We start from the raw sequence: 21,091 nt of genomic DNA, 5'->3' as shown, positions 1-21,091 counted from the left end.
GTTTGTGCTTATGCACTAAACAGCAGCTCGGAGTACCCGGCCTTCTTGGAGGCCCTAGATGGAGTCCTGCAAGGGGCTCCGTCGGGGGACTCCATAGTTCTGCTGGGAGATTTCAACGCACACGTGGGCAGCGATGGGGAAACCTGGAGAGGCGTGATTGGGAAGAACGGCCTACCTGATCTAAATCAGAGTGGTCGTTTGTTATTGGATTTCTGTGCAAGTCATGGACTATCCATAACAAACACCATGTTCGAGCATAAGGACGCTCATAAGTGTACTTGGTACCAGAGTGTCCTTGGCCGAAGGTCGATGATCGATTTTGTGATCGTTTCATCTGATCTAAGGCCGCATGTTCTGGACACTCGGGTGAAGAGAGGGGCAGAGCTGTCAACTGATCACCATCTGGTGGTGAGTTGGGTCAGAGGATGGGGGAGGACTCTGGATAGACCTGGTAAACCCAAACGTGTAGTGCGGATGAACTGGGAACGTCTGGAGGATGCCCCTGTCCGAGAGGCCTTCAACTCTCACCTCCGGCGGAGCTTTTCCTGTATCCCTGTGGAGGCTGGGGACATTGAACCTGAATGGGCAGTGTTCAAAGACTCTATTGTGAAAGCTGTAGTGGAGAGCTGTGGCTCCAGGGCTTTAGGTGCCTCAAGGGGCGGTAACCCTCGAACATCGTGGTGGACACCGGTGGTCAGGGAAGCTGTCCGACTGAAGAAGGAGTGTTTCCGGGATATGTTATCCCGGAGGACTCCTGAGGCAGTTGCAAGGTATCGATAGGCCCGAAGGGCGGCAGCCTCTGCTGTGGCAGACGCAAAGCAGCGGGTATGGGAGAAGTTCGGAGAGGACATGGAGAAGGACTATCGGTCGGCACCAAGGCATTTCTGGAAACCCATTCGGGGCCTCAGGAGGGGAAAGCGGGGGACCATCCAAGCTGTGTACAGTAAGGATGGGACACTGTTGACCTCGACTGAGGAGGTAACCGGACGGTGGAAGGAACACTTTGAGGAACTCCTGAATCCGACATCTGCACCCTCTGTGGTGGAGGCAGAGAGGGAGGCTGATGGGGGATCATCGTCAATCTCCCTGAGGGAGGTCACTGAGGTGATTAAACAACTCCGCAGTGGCAAGGCCCCAGGGGTTGATGAGATCCGCCCAGAAATGCTGAAGGCTCTGGGTGTGGAGGGGCTGTCTTGGATGACACGTCTCTTCAACATTGCGTGGAGGTCGGGGTCAGTGCCGAAGGAGTGGCAAACTGGGGTGGTGGCCCCCCTTTTCAAAAAGGGGGTCCTCAGAGTGTGTGCCAATTACCGGGGCATCACACTTCTCAGCCTCCCTGGTAAGGTTTACTCCAAGGTACTGGAAAGGAGGGTTCGACCGGTAGTCGAACCTCGGATTCAAGAGGAACAATGCGGATTCCGTCCTGGTCGTGGAACAACGGACCAGCTCTTTACTCTTGCAAGGATCCTGGAGGGGGCCTGGGAGTACGCCCATCCGGTCTACATGTGTTTTGTGGACCTGGAGAAGGCGTATGATCGGGTTCCCAGGGAGATACTGTGGGAGGTGCTGCGGGAGTATGGGGTGAGGGGGGCACTACTTAGGGCCATCCAATCCCTATACGCCCAAAGTATGAGCTGTGTCAGGGTTCTCGGCACTAAATCAGGCCTGTTTCCTGTGGGTGTTGGCCTTCGCCAGGGCTGCGCTTTATCACCAATCCTGTTTGTGATTTTCATGGACAGGATATCGAGGCGTAGTCATGGGGGAGAGGGGTTGTGGTTTGGCGGGCTTGAGATCACGTCACTGCTTTTTGCAGATGTGGTCCTCATGGCTTCGTCGGCCTGCGACCTTCAGCGCTCACTGGATCGGTTCGTGGCCGAGTGTGAAGTGGTCAGGATGAGGATCAGCACCTCTAAGTCTGAGGCCATGGCTCTTAGCAGGAAACCGGTGGATTGCCTTCTCCGGGTAGGGAATGACTCCTTGCCCCAGGTGAAGGAGTTCAAGTATCTCCGGGTCTTGTTTACGAGTGAGGGGACGAGGGAGCCGGAGAATCGGAGCGGCTGGTGCGGTACTGCATTCACTTTACCGCACGGTTGTGACGAAAAGGGAGCTGAGCCGGAAGGCCAAGCTCTCGATCTACCGGTCATTCTTCGTTCCTATGCTCACCTATGGTCATGAAGGTTGGGTCATGACCGAAAGAACGAGATTGTGGGTACAAGCGGCCGAAATGGGATTCCTCAGGAGAGTGGCTGGCTTTTCCCTCGGTCATCCGGGGGGAGCTCGGAGTAGAACCGCTGCTCCTTCACGTTGAAAGGAGCCAGTTGAGGTGGTTCGGGCATCTGGTGAGGATGCCTCCTGGGCGCCTCCCGAGGGAGGTATATCAGGCACATCCAGCTGGGAGGAGGCCTCGGGGTAGACCTAGGACAAGGTGGAGAGATTACATCTCCACTCTGGCCTGGGAACGCCTCGGGATCCCTCAGTCGGAGCTGGTCAATGCGGCTCAGGAAAAGGAAGTTTGGGGTCCCTTGATGAAACTGCTGCCCCCGCGACCCGGCCCCGGATAAGCGGAGGATGATGATGATGATGATGATGATGATGAAGTACATTAAAGAACATTATCACCAAAATAAAATATAATAAAAAATAAGACACAAATAAATACAAAATGAAACTAATTAGCAAAAAAATATAATAAAAGGAAATTTAATTATTCATTTGATGTAACAAGGGTTAGGGCCTCCGATTGATAGGAGATAGATGATTGATTTGCTGTCAACTGCATTCACTTACTGTAATGGGGGTCCTCGTCTCCATTGAATTGCTTGATTTGCTAAAATGATTCTAGATAAATAATAACTTTTTTACAATCAATAGATTTGTCATATGATTATTTCCTATAAAATGATAACCAACATTGCATTTCTTCATGTAATAATCTACCATAAATTGTATGATAAATGTGATGAGTCATGTAAAATACTTTGATTAAATGTAGCCTATTATTATCAAAAATGTAGGCAAGGCTACTTTATATAGCACATTTTAGCACAAGGTGATTCAAAGTGCTTTACATAAAATAAAATGAAAATACAACAATTCAACATATAGCATCTGGGACAAAATACAGAAGTAGCACAAATACAGCATGTAAAAATGACAGGCTTAAATGAAAATGATATCAATTCTATACAATTGGCCATGCAGGAAATAAATGAAAGCTATCCCATCGATTTGCATAACAACCAGTTGATAAATGTGATAAATATCCCTTTCTAACATTACTACTAGGGCTGCCAAATGATTAAATATGGAGAATTTCACATAAATTGCAGTGAAACAATAATGCTATTTTAATTATGTTCATATGAATGTTACTTATTAGGGCTGTCTTTTTGTTCTTTGGGGATTTTCCTTTTCATTTTAGGGCTTTGGTTGCATTAATAGGTCCACATAATTGATTAGTTTAAAACAAAAACCATCAAGAAATCAATTGGTAGATTATTGTCTACATATATTTTGTCCCTTTGATGGAGGATTTATATAACATGATGATGCTGAAATACTTCATTTTCTTTGTCACTTACGCATTCAGCCTGTCGGCAATATTCTGCCACGCCACATTCCTCGCTTTATTGGTTGCCGCGGTATTGCCCTTCTTTCGGATTATGTGGCTGTAATCCTCATATACCTCCATGAGGAGGGTTTGCTCCGCTGCGGAGAACATCTCTGCACGCTCGTTTCCCTTGCTTTTCGGCATTTTTCACAGTTTCCGCGCTCGACAAAAATGGTTTTATTATTTTCCCTGTGGGCGTGCACAAGTTGAGGCTTAACAGGTGAGGCTTGACTAAGCGTCAGGTGGAGCCAGCTGATTTCACTTGATGGAACGACTTGGAGCTAGATTGGGAGGTGGAGCTTAGTCAAGCTTCAAGCTTACACCTAAGTCTGGCAATTCTTAGCTACGTTGATGGAATACCCCCCAGAGGGGTATTCCAGAAAGCAGGTTCAACAAACTCTGAGTCTATCCCTGAACTCTGAGTTGACTTACTCTGAGTCGGGAAACTCTGAATATCCGGTTCCAGAACAGCTGATCTGAGTTAGTTCAATCAACTCTGAGTATGTTAACCTCGAGGTGCGCGTGCACAACCACTATAAAAAGCCATCATCAATGGAGCCCCGATACCACGAGTCACCATGACAACCGAGAAAAAAAAAAAGATCAACATATTTCAGTGCGAAGGAGTTGGAGATCCTTTTGCTGGGCTACGGAGAATATGAGCACATATTTCGCCGCGAATGCAACACAGCTGCAGCAGCGAAGGAGAGAGAGACCGCATGGGAGAAAAATTGCTGCCCGAGTCAACGCGTAAGTTTGAATGTACTATTTCATTGACGTAACATTTAACCGTAAGATCGTAGCATAGTCTATAGTTATGAATATAAGTAGGAATGAAATCTGAGTTTTTCATTTAGGTGCAATCCAACAGGAGAAAGGAGGACTTGGAAGCAGCTAAAAATGAAACATAAAAACATCATTCAAAAAGGTAAGGCATATTTTGCTAGGCTATGATTGCACCTCACTTTGATTGATTTTTTTATTTTTAATTGACTTAGGCTATTAAACGTAACGTAAATATTAATTCAGATTGCAAACATTGAGTTCTGCTCAGCCAACAGAAAGAAGGCAGAGGCCCGAAAAACCTCTGACAGAGGTGGTGGAGGTGGAGGAGGAGGAGGAGGAGGATGATGATGATGATGAGGAAACGCTGTCTGCTGCCACAGGGAGAGATCCGGAGGGGCCTACTGAAGTGTGTCTTAATATTATGTATAGCTAGTGGCACTGCTCTACCCATTCATATTCATTTACATTCTTGAGTGGAATTTGGAGTTTGACATGTACACTGAAGTGATGAGCATAGATAATGGACAAACTAGCACATTCTTGTCCTTCCACAGAACATGGCTGGGCATCACCAAGAGGAGGGTCCATCAACTTCTAGAGCACAGCTTGACACAGTGAGATTTTCAGTCAATACCATGTTAAATCTGTATGTAGAACTGCAGGAATTAAATGTCGTCCATATGTTTCCGAGTTGCCGGTAAAAGAGTTGTACAGGGTGCACCTAATGAAAACCATTCAAAAAACCGAGAAAGAAATGGTGTACCTGGACCGGCAAATCAGAAAAACAGACTTGGAAATTCTATTACTTGAACGCCAGTTGAGGTGGGTGCATTGTCATGGTGAAACAGGTGAATATGTGAAATATGTTAATAGTTGGAACTATATTACAAATCCTGACTGTTGCTTTTGTACTTTTAGAGAATAAAGAAGAACCAAATCACATGTGAATTTGTCTTTTATTTTTTATCAAAACGTCTAATCTGGGTCGGAAGATTCTCTCACGACGTAATGCATTTCTAATCAATACGGCTTCGATGTCGATTGGATTTCTAATGAATGGGCAATCCGTGTCTAACTGCTTTCTTCGTGTGGGAGGAGACGGGTAGAAACTCTGGGTTTCTTATAGTAAACCTGCCAGCGAGCAGGTTATGTTCACAGAGTAAGTTACCGCAGTAACAGACCCAGAGTTTAAGTTACCTCTCTTTCTGGAACGGATAACTCAGAGTTTCCCTCATCTCAGGGTTAACAAACTCAGAGTTCTCACATAACCCGCTTTCTGGAAAACCCCCCAGGTCTGAGCTCACAACAACAACAACAACAACAACAAGGTTTGCTGCTGATTGAAACTGAAATATACAACCGAGTTATTATGGCCAAACTGAAAAGGAAAGATAAAGTCGTAATCTGATGAGAATAAAGTCGTAATCTGATGAGAATAAAGTCGTAATTTTATGAGAATAAAGTCATAATCTGATGAGAATAAAGTCATAATTTTATGAGAATAAATTCGTAATCTGATGAGACTAAAATCGTAATTTTTTGAGAATAAAGTCGTAATCTGATGAGAATAAAGTCAGAAAATGACAATTTCGGCTCTGCTGTAGAAACAGAACATTCCAGAACCCTAGTGATTAAAATCATGTGATTAAAATAGTTTTAGTTGCTGTTGTTTAATTTAAAAATGACACGTTGAGGATTATTCTGTGACAGAGGAAACACAGAGATGTTACGTGAGCAGACTTCCCACTCGTTTCTGTTCCTGTGGGACTTTTTGTCAAGTAGGAACCTTTCACTGGCACAGACTCGTTCTCTGTGGGAGGAAGTGTCGCACACGTTCAGCTGCCATAAAAAAAACAACAACCCAGCGTGTGAGTTTAATTCATCATGATTTCTGTGTTCAGTGATGATGTCACAGCAGCAGAATCATGATGTTACTGATTCATCTGTTCAATCACAGTGAAACTGGTTTACTCATCTGAACGTCAGCACAGGCTCCATCTCAGGTTAGCACTTAGCAGTGTTAGCTGAGTGACGCTAACATTAGCATTGCTAACAGTCACTTCAGAGGTCTCATTTAAAAGCTGATGCAACAAAACATATTCACGGATTAAATAAGTAATAACGACAGTTTTCACAGCTTTTAAACATGCTGCATCACACTGTAAAAAATGCTGTGTCACTTTCAAAACATGCTGCATCACACTGTAAAAAATGCTGTGTCACACTTTCAAAACATGCTGCATCACACTGTAAAAAATGCTGTGTCACACTTTTAAAACATGCTGCATCACACTGTAAAAATGCTGTGTCACACTTTCAAAACATGCTGCATCACACTGTAAAAATGCTGTGTCACACTTTCAAAACATGCTGCATCACACTGTAAAAAATGCTGTGTCACACTTTCAAAACGTGCTGCATCACACTGTAAAAAATGCTGTGTCACACTTTCAAAACGTGCCGCATCACACTGTAAAAAATGCTGTGTCACAGTTTTAAAACACGCTGCGTCGCTTTCTAATGCATTACAGCGTGTTTTTATTTTGTTTAACATCTGTTTTGTACGTTTGAAACACAATAAACGTGCGATGAATACGTCACACCACCAGGGGGAGTAAGACGTTAGAGACACTGACGATAATGAAGCCCTGACTCTCTGTTTGTCCTTATGTATCACACACTGTACGTCTGTGTGCGCGTGTGTGTGTGTGTGTGTGTCTTTACTGCGTTTTTTTCATCTCAGTAAAATCCTCTCTCAGCTGTTACATCCATATCTATAGTCCAACACACACACACACACACACACACAAGCACAGACTTTGGAATCCACTGTTGCCATGGCGATGAAATAGAACACACACTCTCTCTCTCTCTCTCTCTCTCTCTCTCTCTCTCTCTCTCTCTTGCATCGCCTCTATTTCCTCGTCCTTTATCTCTCTGTATTTCCTGTGAAGACAAACCCGTGAGTTTTTCTCCTTTTTCATCACGTTTTTCACACTCGTTTGTTTGTTTGTTTGTTTGTTTGTTTGTTTTCTCACGATGATACAGAAAAACACGTCAGGACGAGCGTCGTCTGTTCTCAAGACTCCTGTCACGTCTGTTAATCAAATCCATCCTCCTCCTTTCTCTGCTCTTCACCTCCCTCTCCCCCTCCCTTCACCTCTTTCTTCCCTCTCTCAGCTCTGCCATGACAATTCAATGAGAGGAGAAGACACCAAGTGAAGGATCCATCTCTCCATCCTCCATCCTCCTGCTGCTGCTGCTGCTGCTGAGAAGAAGAGAAGGAGCGCTCAAGGTAAAAGAGAAGAAGAAAGGAAGAGAGGAGAAGAAGAGGAACGAGGGAGAGGAGAGGAGAGGAGAGGAAGGGTAAAGGGCGATAAACAGTGGATGGAGGAAGCTCAGACTGAAGCTCCAGAGCGTTCTTCACCACCAACGAAGAAGAAGAGGAACAACAGAGGGAGGGAGGAGAGGAGATGGAGGCGAAAGGCAGGAACATGCCCTCAGGTAACACACACACACACACATAAAGACACACGGAGACACACACACATAAAGACACACAGACACACACACTTAAAGACACACAGAGACACACATACACACACACACACACAGACACACACACACACTGTGTGTGTGTGTCTGTGTGTGTCTCTGTGTGGGTGTCTGTGTCTGTGTGTGTGTCTTTATGTGTGTGTGTGTGTGTGTGTGAATAAATGATTCAATTCTCTGTAATAATGTGACTTTCAAACTTAATAACAACTTAAGCAAAGACTCAAGAACACGTTCCCGTCTTCATCTCACTGTGAGACAGACGTCTGTGAACTCACTCACTCTCCCACACCAAAGCCCATAGAGGGACACAGGAGCTGCTGGTCCTCTGCTGCCTCGTGTGGTCACTTTGTGTCACAGACATTAGAACTTAGTGATGGAGGCAGCAGTGGATCAACAACTCCTGTGTGTGTGTGTGTGATGTTAAAATCACTGATCTTCTCTGTGGACTTTGGTGGACGCGTCATTTTTACATGTATTACAGTCTTAATTTGTAGTTTTCCTTGCAGTATATTATTTTTTTGACTTCCTGTTTTATTTTGTAACGTCAGTCTCACTTCCTGGTGTTTCTCGTTGGTGGATTAGCGCCACCTGTGTCTGGTTTTTCTCAGTGGTTTTGTTTGTTCCTGGTGTTTCCTGCTGGTTTTTGTTGTAAGTGTTTAACTTTAATCTTCTGCTGTTTGTTGTGGATTAAATTGGCTCTTTATTCTCTTTACCCTGGATTATTCTTTCATTCCTGCACTCAAACAAACTGAAGATGTGCAGGTTTGTAGAACACATTCACAGTGTTTGTAACTTTACTGCCCTTTGTTTGTGTTTCAAACACAACAATCTATTCATCGAGGGTCAAAACAGTTGCAGATTAATTGAGTGTTGGATTCTTTTTTTTTATTTTAGATACTTTATTAATCCCCTTAGGGAAATTATTCTCAGTCTCAGAGCGACTGATTATTCTCTGCATTTGACCCATCCTAGAATTAGGAGCAGTGGGCTGCCACACTGAGTAGCGCCCGGGGAGCATTGGGAGTTGGGTACCTTGCTCAGGGGTACCCCAACCCTTTTTTTGGCCGGGTGGGGATTTGAACCAGCGGTCTTCCAGTTACAAGTCAAGTTCCCTTTGGCAGCCATGGGCTGCCAAAGGGATTAAATCGTAATAATCAACAGTTTATTTAACATATATAACGTCTAAAAAAATAAATATATAAATATAAAAACTCGTCACAGTTTTAGGTAAAATCAGTCAAACGTCGTCCAAGTTCCGGCAGACTCAGGTCACTCCGGGTCAGAGGACCAGTGATTTCTGGTATTTTGGGATTGGTGTTGCCATGGAAACAGCCCACAGGCCCCGCAGAATTAGCCAAATAATCTGTGAGCCCACGCTGACGCCGACGTCTCCACCGCGGCGTCCGTCCATCGTTTACATTAAACTTGTGTTTGTGACGTCAGCGTCTTTTTATTCACTGTGAGCTTACATGGAAATCCATCTTCCTCTCTCTACTCCTCCTCCTCCTCTTCCTCCTCTCTCTGCTCCTCTTCCTCTCCTCTTCCTCTCTCTACTCCTCCTCCTCCTCTTCCTCCTCTCTCTGCTCCTCTTCCTCTCCTCCTCCTCTCTCTGCTCCTCCTCCTCTTCCTCTCCTCCTCTCTCTGCTCCTCTTCCTCTCTCTACTCCTCCTCCTCCTCTTCCTCTCTCTGCTCCTCTTCCTCTCCTCCTCCTCTTCCTCTCCTCCTCTCTCTGCTCCTCTTCCTCTCCTCTTCCTCTCTCTACTCCTCCTCCTCCTCTTCCTCTCTCTGCTCCTCCTCCTCCTCCTCTTCCTCTCTCTGCTCCTCTTCCTCTCTCTGCTCCTCTTCCTCTCCTCCTCCTCTCTCTGCTCCTCCTCCTCTTCCTCTCCTCTGCTCTCTGCTCCTCTTCCTCTCCTCCTCCTCTCTCTGCTCCTCCTCCTCTTCCTCTCCTCTGCTCTCTGCTCCTCTTCCTCTCCTCTTCCTCTCTCTGCTCCTCCTCCTCCTCCTCTTCCTCTCTCTACTCCTCCTCCTCTTCCTCTCTCTGCTCCTCTTCCTCTCCTCCTCTCTCTGCTCCTCTTCCTCTCCTCCTCCTCTCTCTGCTCCTCCTCCTCTTCCTCTCCTCTGCTCTCTGCTCCTCTTCCTCTCCTCTTCCTCTCTCTGCTCCTCTTCCTCTCCTCCTCCTCTCTCTACTCCTCCTCCTCCTCTTCCTCTCTCTGCTCCTCTTCCTCTTTCTGCTCCTCTTCCTCTCCTCCTCTCTCTGCTCCTCTTCCTCTCCTCCTCCTCTCTCTGCTCCTCCTCCTCTTCCTCTTCTCTGCTCTCTGCTCCTCTTCCTCTCTCTACTCCTCCTCCTCTTCCTCTCTCTGCTCCTCTTCATCTCCTCCTCTCTCTGCTCCTCTTCCTCTCCTCCTCCTCTCTCTGCTCCTCCTCCTCTTCCTCTCCTCTGCTCTCTGCTCCTCTTCCTCTCCTCTTCCTCTCTCTGCTCCTCTTCCTCTCCTCCTCCTCTCTCTACTCCTCCTCCTCCTCTTCCTCTCTCTGCTCCTCTTCCTCTTTCTGCTCCTCTTCCTCTCCTCCTCTCTCTGCTCCTCTTCCTCTCCTCCTCCTCTCTCTGCTCCTCCTCCTCTTCCTCTCCTCTGCTCTCTGCTCCTCTTCCTCTCTCTACTCCTCCTCCTCTTCCTCTCTCTGCTCCTCTTCATCTCCTCCTCTCTCTGCTCCTCTTCCTCTCCTCCTCCTCTCTCTGCTCCTCCTCCTCTTCCTCTCCTCTGCTCTCTGCTCCTCTTCCTCTCCTCTTCCTCTCTCTGCTCCTCAGATGTTTCTCTGTCGTTCTTCTCTGATTTCGTCTCCTTCATGATCTCTGTGTCTTTATTTGATGATCTTAGTGTTTCTGTTCATCTGTAAATTCTGTCACCTCTTCAAACTCTAATAATTATTATATTATTATAATATATTATAATATAATGATTACTCTAATAATTACTATATTATTATAATATATTAAAATATAATTATTACTCTAATAATTATTATATTATTATAATATATTATAATATAATGATTACTCTAATAATTACTATATTATTATAATATATTATAATATAATTATTACTCTAATTATTATTATAATATATTATAATATAATGATTACTCTAATAATTACTATATTATTATAATATTATAATATAATTATTACTCTAATAATTATTATAATATATTAAAATATAATTATTATATTATTATAATATATTATAATATAATGATTACTCTAATAATTACTATATTATTATAATATATTATAATATAATTATTACTCTAATTATTATTATAATATATTATAATATAATGATTACTCTAATAATTACTATATTATTATAATATTATAATATAATTATTACTCTAATAATTATTATAATATATTATAATATAATTATTACTCTAATAATTATTATAATATATTATAATATAATTATTACTCTAATTATTATTATAATATATTATAATATAATTATTACTCTAATTATTATTATAATATATTATAATATAATTATTACTCTAATTATTATTATAATATATTATAATATAATTATTACCCTAATGATCACTTTGTTGTCACTTCAGAGTTATTTGGGAGGTTATCTGCTTGTTGCTGAGAGGCTGGGGTTAGCGTTAGCTAGCTGTGAACATCGCTCTATGTGAAGGATCCTGGGATCGAGATAAAGACACGTATAAAGACATATTGTTAATAATAAAAATAATAATTTTACCATAATGATGTTAAAATATTTATATGAAATAGAACATATTGCATTTTAAAGTCAATATTCTGTAGGAGAAACTCATGTAACAACACGTGGACATTAGCTGTGCAGAGAAGTGAACCACAGCTTAATCACACAGGTTTTAGTTTGGCACAGTTTGGCACAGTTTGGCACAGTTTGGCACCAGCTGTGCCGTTTGAGATTTCTTTGTACCAAATCAAAAGCCCATTTTATTTCCATGTCACTAAACTTAAATTAGCATCTTCTGCTTTAACTCTGACATTATTGACATGAATGCATGAGTTCACGTCAGTGATTTCACTAAAGGACTAAATGACTTCCTGTCAGACATCAGTTTCCTCCCGCGCCCGGCGATGGTGTGGTGTGAGCGGGGCATCCAGGTGCTGCTGACCACCATGGGGGCGTTTGCCGCCTTCGCCCTGATGACGGTGGCGATCGGCACAGATTACTGGCTCTACGCCCGGGCGTTCATCTGCAACAGCACGGCCAACTCCAGCCAGGACGAGTCCAACAGCAACAAGGACAAGAAAGACCCCGGAGCTCTGACCCACTCAGGACTGTGGAGGATCTGCTGCCTCGAAGGTACTGCACCTGTGTGTGTGTGTGTGTGTGTGTGTGTGTGTGTGTGACACAACGTGAATAACTACATTTTAAGGTGAAGATATGTTTTCAGGTTAGGTTGAGGTTAGGATTAGGATTAGGGTTAGGGTTAGGCCAGTAGTGATTGTGGTTAAGGTTAGAGTAAGTCTCCAGGAAATGAATGTAAGTCAATGCAATGTCCCCTCAAGTCATGAATGTCCAACGTGTGTGTGTGTGTGTGTGTGCGTGCATGGGTGTGTGTGTGTGTGTGTGTGTGTGCACGTGTGTGTGCACGTGTGTGTGTGTGTGTGTGCGTGCATGCGTGTGTGTGTGTGTGTGTGTGTGTGCACGGGTGTGTGTGTGCGTGCGTGCGCGCGTGTGTGGTCAGACATAAATAGGTGTTCTTGCATATATTTACATAGTAAACACTGGTAATAACATAATAATAATAATGTTATTGTAATAAAAACATCATTAAATTTAACCGTGACAAAATTGAAATGTTTGTGTTCAAACAGTGTGTATTTATTGTGTACATCACTGGTTTGTATTTATTTAGAAATTTCCAGGGAGAAATATCTAAATGAGTGTCATTTGATGAATATTAACTATGTTCTGGCAACTACATGAGAAAATGCTGCTTAATTGTGAGACTCTGGTGTAGAGTTACAGTTAAATCCAGTATAATATAAGAAATGCTGCTAAATCACAGTAATAATATGTCAGAAAAGATTTATACATTAAAAAAACCACTGTATCCTCTACGTCCTCATGTTTCTGGGCTTTTCTACACTTTACACCTCCTTTTTTCTCTCGATTTTCCTTCCTCCTCACTCTCTCACCCTCTCCTCTTCCTCTTCACTCTCTCACCCTCTCTTTTTCCTCCTCACTATCTCAACCTCTCCTCTTTCTCCTCACTCTCTCACCCTCTCCTCTTCACTCTCTCACCCTCTCTTTTTCCTCCTCACTATCTCAACCTCTCCTCTTTCTCCTCACTCTCTCACCCTCTCCTCTTCACTCTCTCTTTTTCCTCCTCACTCTCTCCCCCTCTCCTCTTCCTCTTCACTCTCTCACCCTCTCTTCCTCCTCCTCACTCTCTCACCCTCTCTTCCTCCTCCTCACTCTCTCACCCTCTCCTCTTCCTCCTCACTCTCTCACCCTCTCTTTTTCCTCCTCACTCTCTCAACCTCTCCTCTTTCTCCTCACTCTCTCACCCTCTCCTCTTCACTCTCTCACCCTCTCTTCCTCCTCCTCACTCTGTCACCCTCTTTTTCCTCCTCACTCTCTCACCCTCTCTTTTTTCTCCTCACTCTCTCCCCCTCTCTTTTTCCTCTTCACTCTCCCCCCCTCTCCTCTTCCTCTTCACTCTCACCCTCTCTTCCTCCTCCTCACTCTCTCACCCTCTCTTCCTCCTCCTCACTCTGTCACCCTCTTTTTCCTCCTCACTCTCTCACCCTCTCTTTTTTCTCCTCACTCTCTCCCCCTCTCTTTTTCCTCTTCACTCTCCCCCCCCTCCTCTTCCTCTTCACTCTCACCCTCTCTTCCTCCTCCTCACTCTCTCACCCTCTCTTCCTCCTCCTCACTCTGTCACCCTCTTTTTCCTCCTCACTCTCTCACCCTCTCTTTTTTCTCCTCACTCTCTCCCCCTCTCTTTTTCCTCTTCACTCTCCCCCCCTCTCCTCTTCCTCTTCACTCTCACCCTCTCTTCCTCCTCCTCACTCTCTCACCCTCTCTTCCTCCTCCTCACTCTGTCACCCTCTTTTTCCTCCTCACTCTCTCACCCTCTCTTTTTTCTCCTCACTCTCTCCCCCTCTCTTTTTCCTCTTCACTCTCCCCCCCTCTCCTCTTCCTCTTCACTCTCTCACCCTCTCTTCCTCCCCTCACTCTCTCACCCTCTCTTCCTCCTCCTCACCCTGTCACCCTCTCCTCTTCCTCAGGGCTGAAGCGAGGCGTGTGTTCTCAGATCAATCATTTCCCCGACGACGCCGACTACGACCAAGATGCTGCAGAGTATTTGCTGCGTGAGTCTCACGCACACATACACACACGCACGTACACGCACACACACACGCATGTGCACACACACACACACACACACACACAGGAGCGGTACATCACTGATGATGGGTCACAGGAGACTTTGTTGTGTTCAGTGAAGATTTCTGTGTTAAATAACTTCAATGACTTCAATGACATTAACATGATTCAATACAATACAGAAACAAAAATCATAAGATATTTTTGTTTTGAACATTTTAAGACAGAGACAAGAAGGAATTCATTGTTATTGATGTATGAATGAATATATTTAACATGGTAAATATAAAATGAAGTATGTAAGTGTGCTGTTGCTAAGAGGCTGGCTGCTGTAAGATGCTAAAAGCTAGCATCTACTATTGTTACAAAGAAGTTAGCTGCTTGTTGCTAAGAGGCTAGCTGCTGTAAGAAGCTAAAAGCTAGCATCCAGTTACACAGAAGTTAGCTGCTTATTGCTAAGAGGCTAAAACTAGGTTGCTATATTGCTATAAGAAAATAACTACTAGTTTCTTAGAAGCTCGCTGCTCATTTCTCATCAGAAAAATTAATATTTTCATTCATTTTTAATGTGAGATTGAAGAGAAACAATCATTAAAATAACAACGTTTGCAATTTTTAACATACATTTATATTCATTTACCGGTAATATAGGTATGTTACTTCATAACCGGTTACTGATTCAACTCAGGAAACTCAGGTTTCCGTTACATTACTGTCACACCCACGACAAACACACTCAGGCATGTATAGACATGTGTACACTGTGGCACCACACACACACACACACACACGCACATGCACACACACACACACACACACATGCATGCAGAGAAAGGACAGAAGGGGATGGTGGGCGGACATCAATGCATGGATGTCAGATTCAAGCAAAGCTTTTCTGGAGGTGTGTGTTTGTGTGTGTATGTGCGTGTGTGTGTGTCTTCACACTGTGTGTGTGCAGGTGCATGGGGTTGTGAGTCTGGGGGTGTTCAGCACAGAACAGAAAGCTCTCTCTTTTCTGGTTGCAGACGGATTGAAAGAACAGGCTTCACTAATGGATTATTTTCAGCTCAGGTTTTTTCCACATCACATCTGTGTGAAAGCAGTTTGTGTTCACGTATACACGCCTTCAACTCTCTGCCTCTCTCCTTACATACATGTATACATGTTATATAAAGGTCTCTATTTCTATATCTGCCACGCTGTGAAACACCGACAGAAACAGAAGTCACGATTTCTTCCCATAACAGAAAAGGGACATGTCTGCTAGACCTGATTAAATATGTAATATCAATCATATAATCCAACAAAGAAGGGGAATTGTTTCTCTTTGAAAGTCAACGTCATTCAACATAACTCCAAAAAAATCACATTTTCACCTGAAAGAAGATTAGATGTGGAACAGGAAGTGATGTCATTTCACACCCCCAATGACATTTCCACCCCCATGTCATTGGGGGTGGATTTTCTTTCCTTCACTGGCATCAAGAGATAATTAAATGGACAAATCTCAAAGATTTGGAGGATGTCAAATCGAATAGCTAAGCGATTTGCCACCTGACAACCTCATTACTGGGAAAACTACCCATAATGCAACACAGGTGGGTATTTTCTCATCTTACCTGAATCCATCAATCCATCATCCCTTAGTTGTACAGTTTTGTCTTAAAACTGGCAGAAGACAAACTCGGCCTTCAACAAACCATAAACCGATAAATACTCTTGACTTATTTGTTCGTCGAGAGCCACAAAAGACCCAGTGTTGTGAATGCGATGTGAAAACTGGTATAAATAGTGCTGAAGTGTTGTAGCGGAGCCAGGCTGTAGTGTCGGCTGTAGCAGGTCCTGGTAACACTCGTTCTCTCAGGAGTGTCACGAGGCTGTTAACTTTGCACCTTCAAAAGTGTTGGGAAGAAAAAACAAGTAACACGAAAGGATTTGTCAGACTTACCAAATAGAGAAAGTTGGATAGAGATGCGTTGTGCACTTCAGTTGCTACCTGGTATGTAACTGTCACACAGTTCAAGCTATTGCTTGCAGTGTTGTTGGTTGGTTCTTGGTTAGCTCCCGCATTAGCCGCAGGTGAGCAGATGTCAGTTGTGTTACCTTATGTTGCGTAAACATAAATCAGTCGGTAGGATCAAAGGTACGGAGTTAGGTACCCATTCCTAGGGTCACTGCAGGCTCTTCAAAGGTTATCGTGGCGCCGTTGCTGTGGATTATAATATGTAACCAGCTGTTCTTTGGGGCCTGATCCTGGGTCTCAGTCCCTTAAAGTCTTGGGTACCCTCTGGTCTTGGTACAAATCTGTTTTTTGCTTTATTATTGTGGTCTTGACTAGAACACTAGCTCAGGTGACCCTTTTGCTAAACTCCCAAATTTCAATTTCAGACAATGTCGGGAAACAATCGCTGAAACTCCGTCGTACATGTGCCAATGTCGTTTTCTGCAGGTGTGGTGCGAGCCTCCAGCATCTTCCCCATCCTCAGCGCCATACTGCTCCTGCTGGGTGGAGTGTGTGTCGCTTCCAGCAGCTTCTACAAGAGCAAGAGGAACATCATACTGGGTGGAGGGATTCTCTTTGTAGCTGCAGGTAAGACTGAGATGTTTTGTCCTTTCTGAAGAGGAGTTTTCAGGTTAAGTCTGCCTCCCCGATGAGTAACTCAAAGAAAACAGTCCCCGTGTCCCTGGCTGCTGAAAAATTTCAAGAAACTGCAGGTTGATTTGTCTCCACAGAGACTCACAAGTCTTGCATATTTCCTCAGGGCTCAGCAACATCATTGGAGTGATCGTTTACATCTCGGCAGCGCTGAGCGACATTTCCCCAAAGAAGGATGAGGATAAGAAGTGGCACTACTCCTACGGCTGGTCCTTCTACTTCGGTGGCCTGTCCTTCATCCTGGCAGAGATGGTAGGTGTCCTCGCCGTCAACATTTACATTGAGAAGAACAAAGAGCTGCGCTGCCGTTCTCGCACTGACCTTTTCAAGAGCACAACGCACGCCATGCTACGGCTGCCCAGCTACCGTTTCAGGCGGCGCTCTCGCTCCAGCTCACGCTCCACTGACCCGCCTCGCTCGCCAGAGACCTCGCCCATTGGAACGTCTAAGACCTTCACCCTGCCACCTTCTGCCCCTCCGTTCTCCGTGGCCACACTGCCCAACCCACACCACACGAGCAGCAGCGGGAGTGGAGGAGGTGGGGACATCTCTATGTACACGCTGTCGAGGGACTCAAAGCTGGGCAGTCTCGGCGGTGGCGCTCCGCCTCTATACGGCACGGTGGACCGTGCCACGCTCTATCAACTCCACAACTACTTCCCAAAAGATTCCAGTGGAAGCGGCAGTGGAGGAGGAGGAGGAGGAGGAGGAGTGGCGATAAGCAGTGGCACCCTCCCATCTCACTCCAAGTCCAACCTGGCAGCAGCGGCAGCAGCTGTGGCACAGAACGCAGCACCGCTGAATACGACGACCACGGCCGCGCCGACTCAGCCGGTATCTACAGCCACCATGGAGAGAGACCGGGGCAACATGGGAACCCTGGACCGACTGACGGCAAAAAGAGACAGGGATAGCAACTCAGATACGCTCAACAGGAAAACAACGCCAGTTTAAGAGTAAACCTTGGGGGGGGGGGGCAATGGGGAGGGAGAAAGAGGAGGAGACTGAAAATGCGAAGGTGACACATCAGCGGTAACGTCTCTGTCCTTGAGCCTGAGGTAAGACTGCCATAATTAATGTCAATCATCATAAACAGTCATAAAACATCCAGAAGTTCATAACATCTGCCTTAAAAAAGGTTATGACCTTTGCTCTGACAGTTACTGTGAGCGTGCAGTGGAGGTTACAGGGAACTTTTCTTTGTTTAAATGTCTTAAATACAGCATTTTTCTGTTTGACACGTTAGACACGTTAGAGCGTCTCACACACGTCACACACCTGTGTTTTCAAGTTAAACCAGTCTCCCTGAGCAGCAGATGGGGTTAAGTGCCTTGCTGGGGAGGCGCTGTAGATGTTTAGATTTAGCTGCTACAAGGACTTAAACTACTCTAAGGGGATATTTCAGGGTTTTTAAAGTGTGACACTCTCACTCCCCACACCAAACCCCATTGAGAAAATATGTGTTTTTAGCAAGCAGGTTATGGGCTGCTGGTCCTCTGCTGCCTCGTGTGGTCAGTTTGTGTCACTGATGCAAATCTGAGCATAGAATTTTAAATGTCGAATTGACAAATGAAGACATTTGAACTTAGTGATGGAGGCAGCAGTGGATCAACAACTTTGGTGTGGGAGAATGAGTGGTTTACAACCACTCATTCCAAACCACTCAAACCAAGTTGGCTTTTAATTCAAGGTCAACAGGCGTGGCCTCAAACCCTGCCGACACACACATACACAGCAGGAGAGTCTGACACACTGTGAGCCTGTTTTATTTGTTAAAGCGTGTCAAAGGTAATTACACTGACAGATGGACAGTCAAAGTCAGCCTGGACTGATTCTATTGCATGACTTTCACTGTCACACTTCGGTTAAACGTCCAACTAAGCCAGTAACCTGATCTGCTAGTTGCTATACAGTAGCTGCTACAGTAGCTGCCACAGCAGCTGCTACAGTATGTTACTCGCTGCTACTGTAGCCACTTAAGTCAAAGAGTTTTGCTATTTCATTTGACAACAGTAGATGTTAGCTACTACAGTAACTGCAAGCTAGCTGCTACACCAGCTGCTAAACTTAAAGGGTGAGGCTATTTCAGCTGATAACTGTAGGTGTTAGCTGCTACAGTAGCTGCTACAGTAGCCGCTAAACTCAAAGGGTGATGCTATTACAGCTGATATCTGTAGCCAGTAACCTGTTGTGACGTTAAACGACCAAGTATTTACTGAATTATACGGAGCACCGGACATGACATGGTAAAAAAATAAATTGTGCCCACGAAATAGCTATAACGTGGGCATGAAATACTACTTTGTGGCCACGAAATAAGTATAATGTGCGTAAATTATACTTATTTTGTGGCCACGAAGTAGGTATAATGTGCGCACAAAATACTAATTAATAATATTGTCATTCCTGGACACCCAAGTAAGGAAGTCGAGCAGTGTTGTGTTGTTATTGTCGTACCTGCGCTGGTAAAGAAACCTGCCTCTCAATATTCTGTTTAAATGCCTCTCGGTAATAATGGTTCCTTGCAGTGACAGGTTTTTCAGAATGTCTTTGTAGCTCATTCCCAGCCTAAAATAAAACTCTATCACACTATCTCTGTCCATCGTGTAGCTTTAGCCACTCTACTGCCTCTACCTTTGACCTTAGAGGAGGTGCGCTCGATTTGCTTACCCAACTGTCCAGGAATGATGATATTATTAATTAGTATTTTGTGAGCACGTTATACTTATTTCGTGGCCACAAAATAGTATTTTGTGCGCATGTTATAGCTATTTTGTGGGCACAATTTATTTTATTTTTTTTACCATGTCATGTCCGGGGCTCTGTAGCATTAAGGCCGAGTAGACACAGAAAGTCTGAGGTTTTTTTATTGCCTTAACAGAAAGAATAACAATAGGATTCTGTAAAACTGTCCAAACACATCCAAGTGCCACTTTCTCCACGAGACTTTCAGTTGCCTGAAATTGATGTTGCGGGATTTGTGTGACTGTTTATGGTGATGACCGAACACCGAAGGCTACAGGGCGTCGATCGTGCCGTTGAGTTGACGCTGCAAAGGGCTGGGGGGTGGGGGCGGGGGGCAGTTTACACTCGGGGAGGGGGGGATTGAAAAGGTCAAGGAAGTCACGATCGTCACGTGAAATAAAAGCACATGGTGGATCATTATTATTATTATGATTATGATCAGTACGTCACAGATTTAGTTTCATGAGGAAGAAATTACGACATGTGAGATTCCCGGGGAGATGTGAGAGATTTCACGGGCGGAACGGGAACATTTTGGACTGAAACTTCACACGTTCTGAATCAGCGAACACTGAACTCTGCAGAAGCAACAAATTCAAAAAAACCTGATGGAGAACCCGGCAAGTTAGACGAGGCGGAGGAAAAGAGCACACTTCTGTCTCTGTCTCTCTCTTTTAGCGATAACTATATACTGTTTGACACTAGAATAATAAATGTATTATTGAGTATATTATTAATCTGTTCTCTTCAGCAGAAGCACATAATGTCTGTAAATGGTAATCTTTTGGTTGTCTTCTCATTGCGAGTGATTGATTATCATCATCTCTGCGTTACAGGAGGTTGTAACTCCGTGAGTATTAATATCATGTTGCTGGTGTTTCTATATGATCGTAATGGTTATTGCAGGGTATTTATAGTTATGTTAATTCTCTTGTGTATTTTTATTTTTATATTCTTTGTTTTGGGAGTTTCTTTTTCTCTCGCTTGTGTTCACTGATGTCGGTGGTGTCATGTGAAAAAGCATGTGCTCAAAAGTGAGAGGGTAAATATGTGTAAATTCATCCCTTCATTTTCATGGTTTACATTGCGTGTAAAGTGGAGATGAAACACTGAACGATACTGAACCCTAGTTTGTTTATTCTATTGTATCTTAGGCAACATTTTACACAACAGTTAGACTTATTGTTGTCACCAGAGTTTAGCATCTCTGTTGTTTAGCTACAGCATGTGCTAAAGTCAAACACTTACGTCACCACATCTCAGTACAGTCGCTACTAGTTGCTACAGTAGCTGCTAGCTGCTATACCAGCCACTAAACTCATCACTAAGAGTAATGCTATTTTATCTGATAAC

General features: G+C 44.3%; 1 protein-coding gene and 1 long non-coding RNA gene across 2 annotated transcripts; both read left to right on the top strand.

Annotated features, from left to right (window-relative positions):
• The first annotated feature begins 4,717 nt into the window (after window positions 1–4,717).
• LOC131447686 (uncharacterized) lies at window positions 4,718–5,336 on the top strand. Its single transcript, XR_009234069.1, has 2 exons — window positions 4,718–4,802; window positions 4,951–5,336. It is a non-coding gene; the product is annotated as an uncharacterized LOC131447686 (long non-coding RNA).
• Window positions 5,337–7,272: 1,936 nt separating this feature from the next.
• Window positions 7,273–20,051, top strand: LOC131446938 (voltage-dependent calcium channel gamma-4 subunit-like). Its single transcript, XM_058618337.1, has 6 exons — window positions 7,273–7,358; window positions 7,577–7,900; window positions 12,049–12,303; window positions 14,238–14,321; window positions 16,787–16,927; window positions 17,100–20,051. The coding sequence occupies exons 2-6, from the start codon at window positions 7,870–7,872 to the stop codon at window positions 17,945–17,947; spliced, it is 1,359 nt and encodes a 452-aa protein (XP_058474320.1). The 5' UTR covers window positions 7,273–7,358; window positions 7,577–7,869; the 3' UTR covers window positions 17,948–20,051.
• Window positions 20,052–21,091: the final 1,040 nt, after the last annotated feature.

Source organism: Solea solea, chromosome 20, assembly GCF_958295425.1.
Source record: "Solea solea chromosome 20, fSolSol10.1, whole genome shotgun sequence".
NCBI lineage: Eukaryota > Metazoa > Chordata > Actinopteri > Pleuronectiformes > Soleidae > Solea > Solea solea.
This window is presented reverse-complemented; position numbering and strand designations above follow the sequence as displayed.

Excerpts from the sequence above, each read along its gene's own strand:
- LOC131446938 (XM_058618337.1), top strand. The coding sequence starts at position 7,870 with ATGGAGGCGAAAGGCAGGAACATGCCCTCAG. Across the intron at positions 12,304-14,237 it reads GAGGATCTGCTGCCTCGAAG|GGCTGAAGCGAGGCGTGTGT; the intron begins GTACTGCACCTG and ends CCTCTTCCTCAG. Across the intron at positions 14,322-16,786 it reads TGCTGCAGAGTATTTGCTGC|GTGTGGTGCGAGCCTCCAGC; the intron begins GTGAGTCTCACG and ends CGTTTTCTGCAG.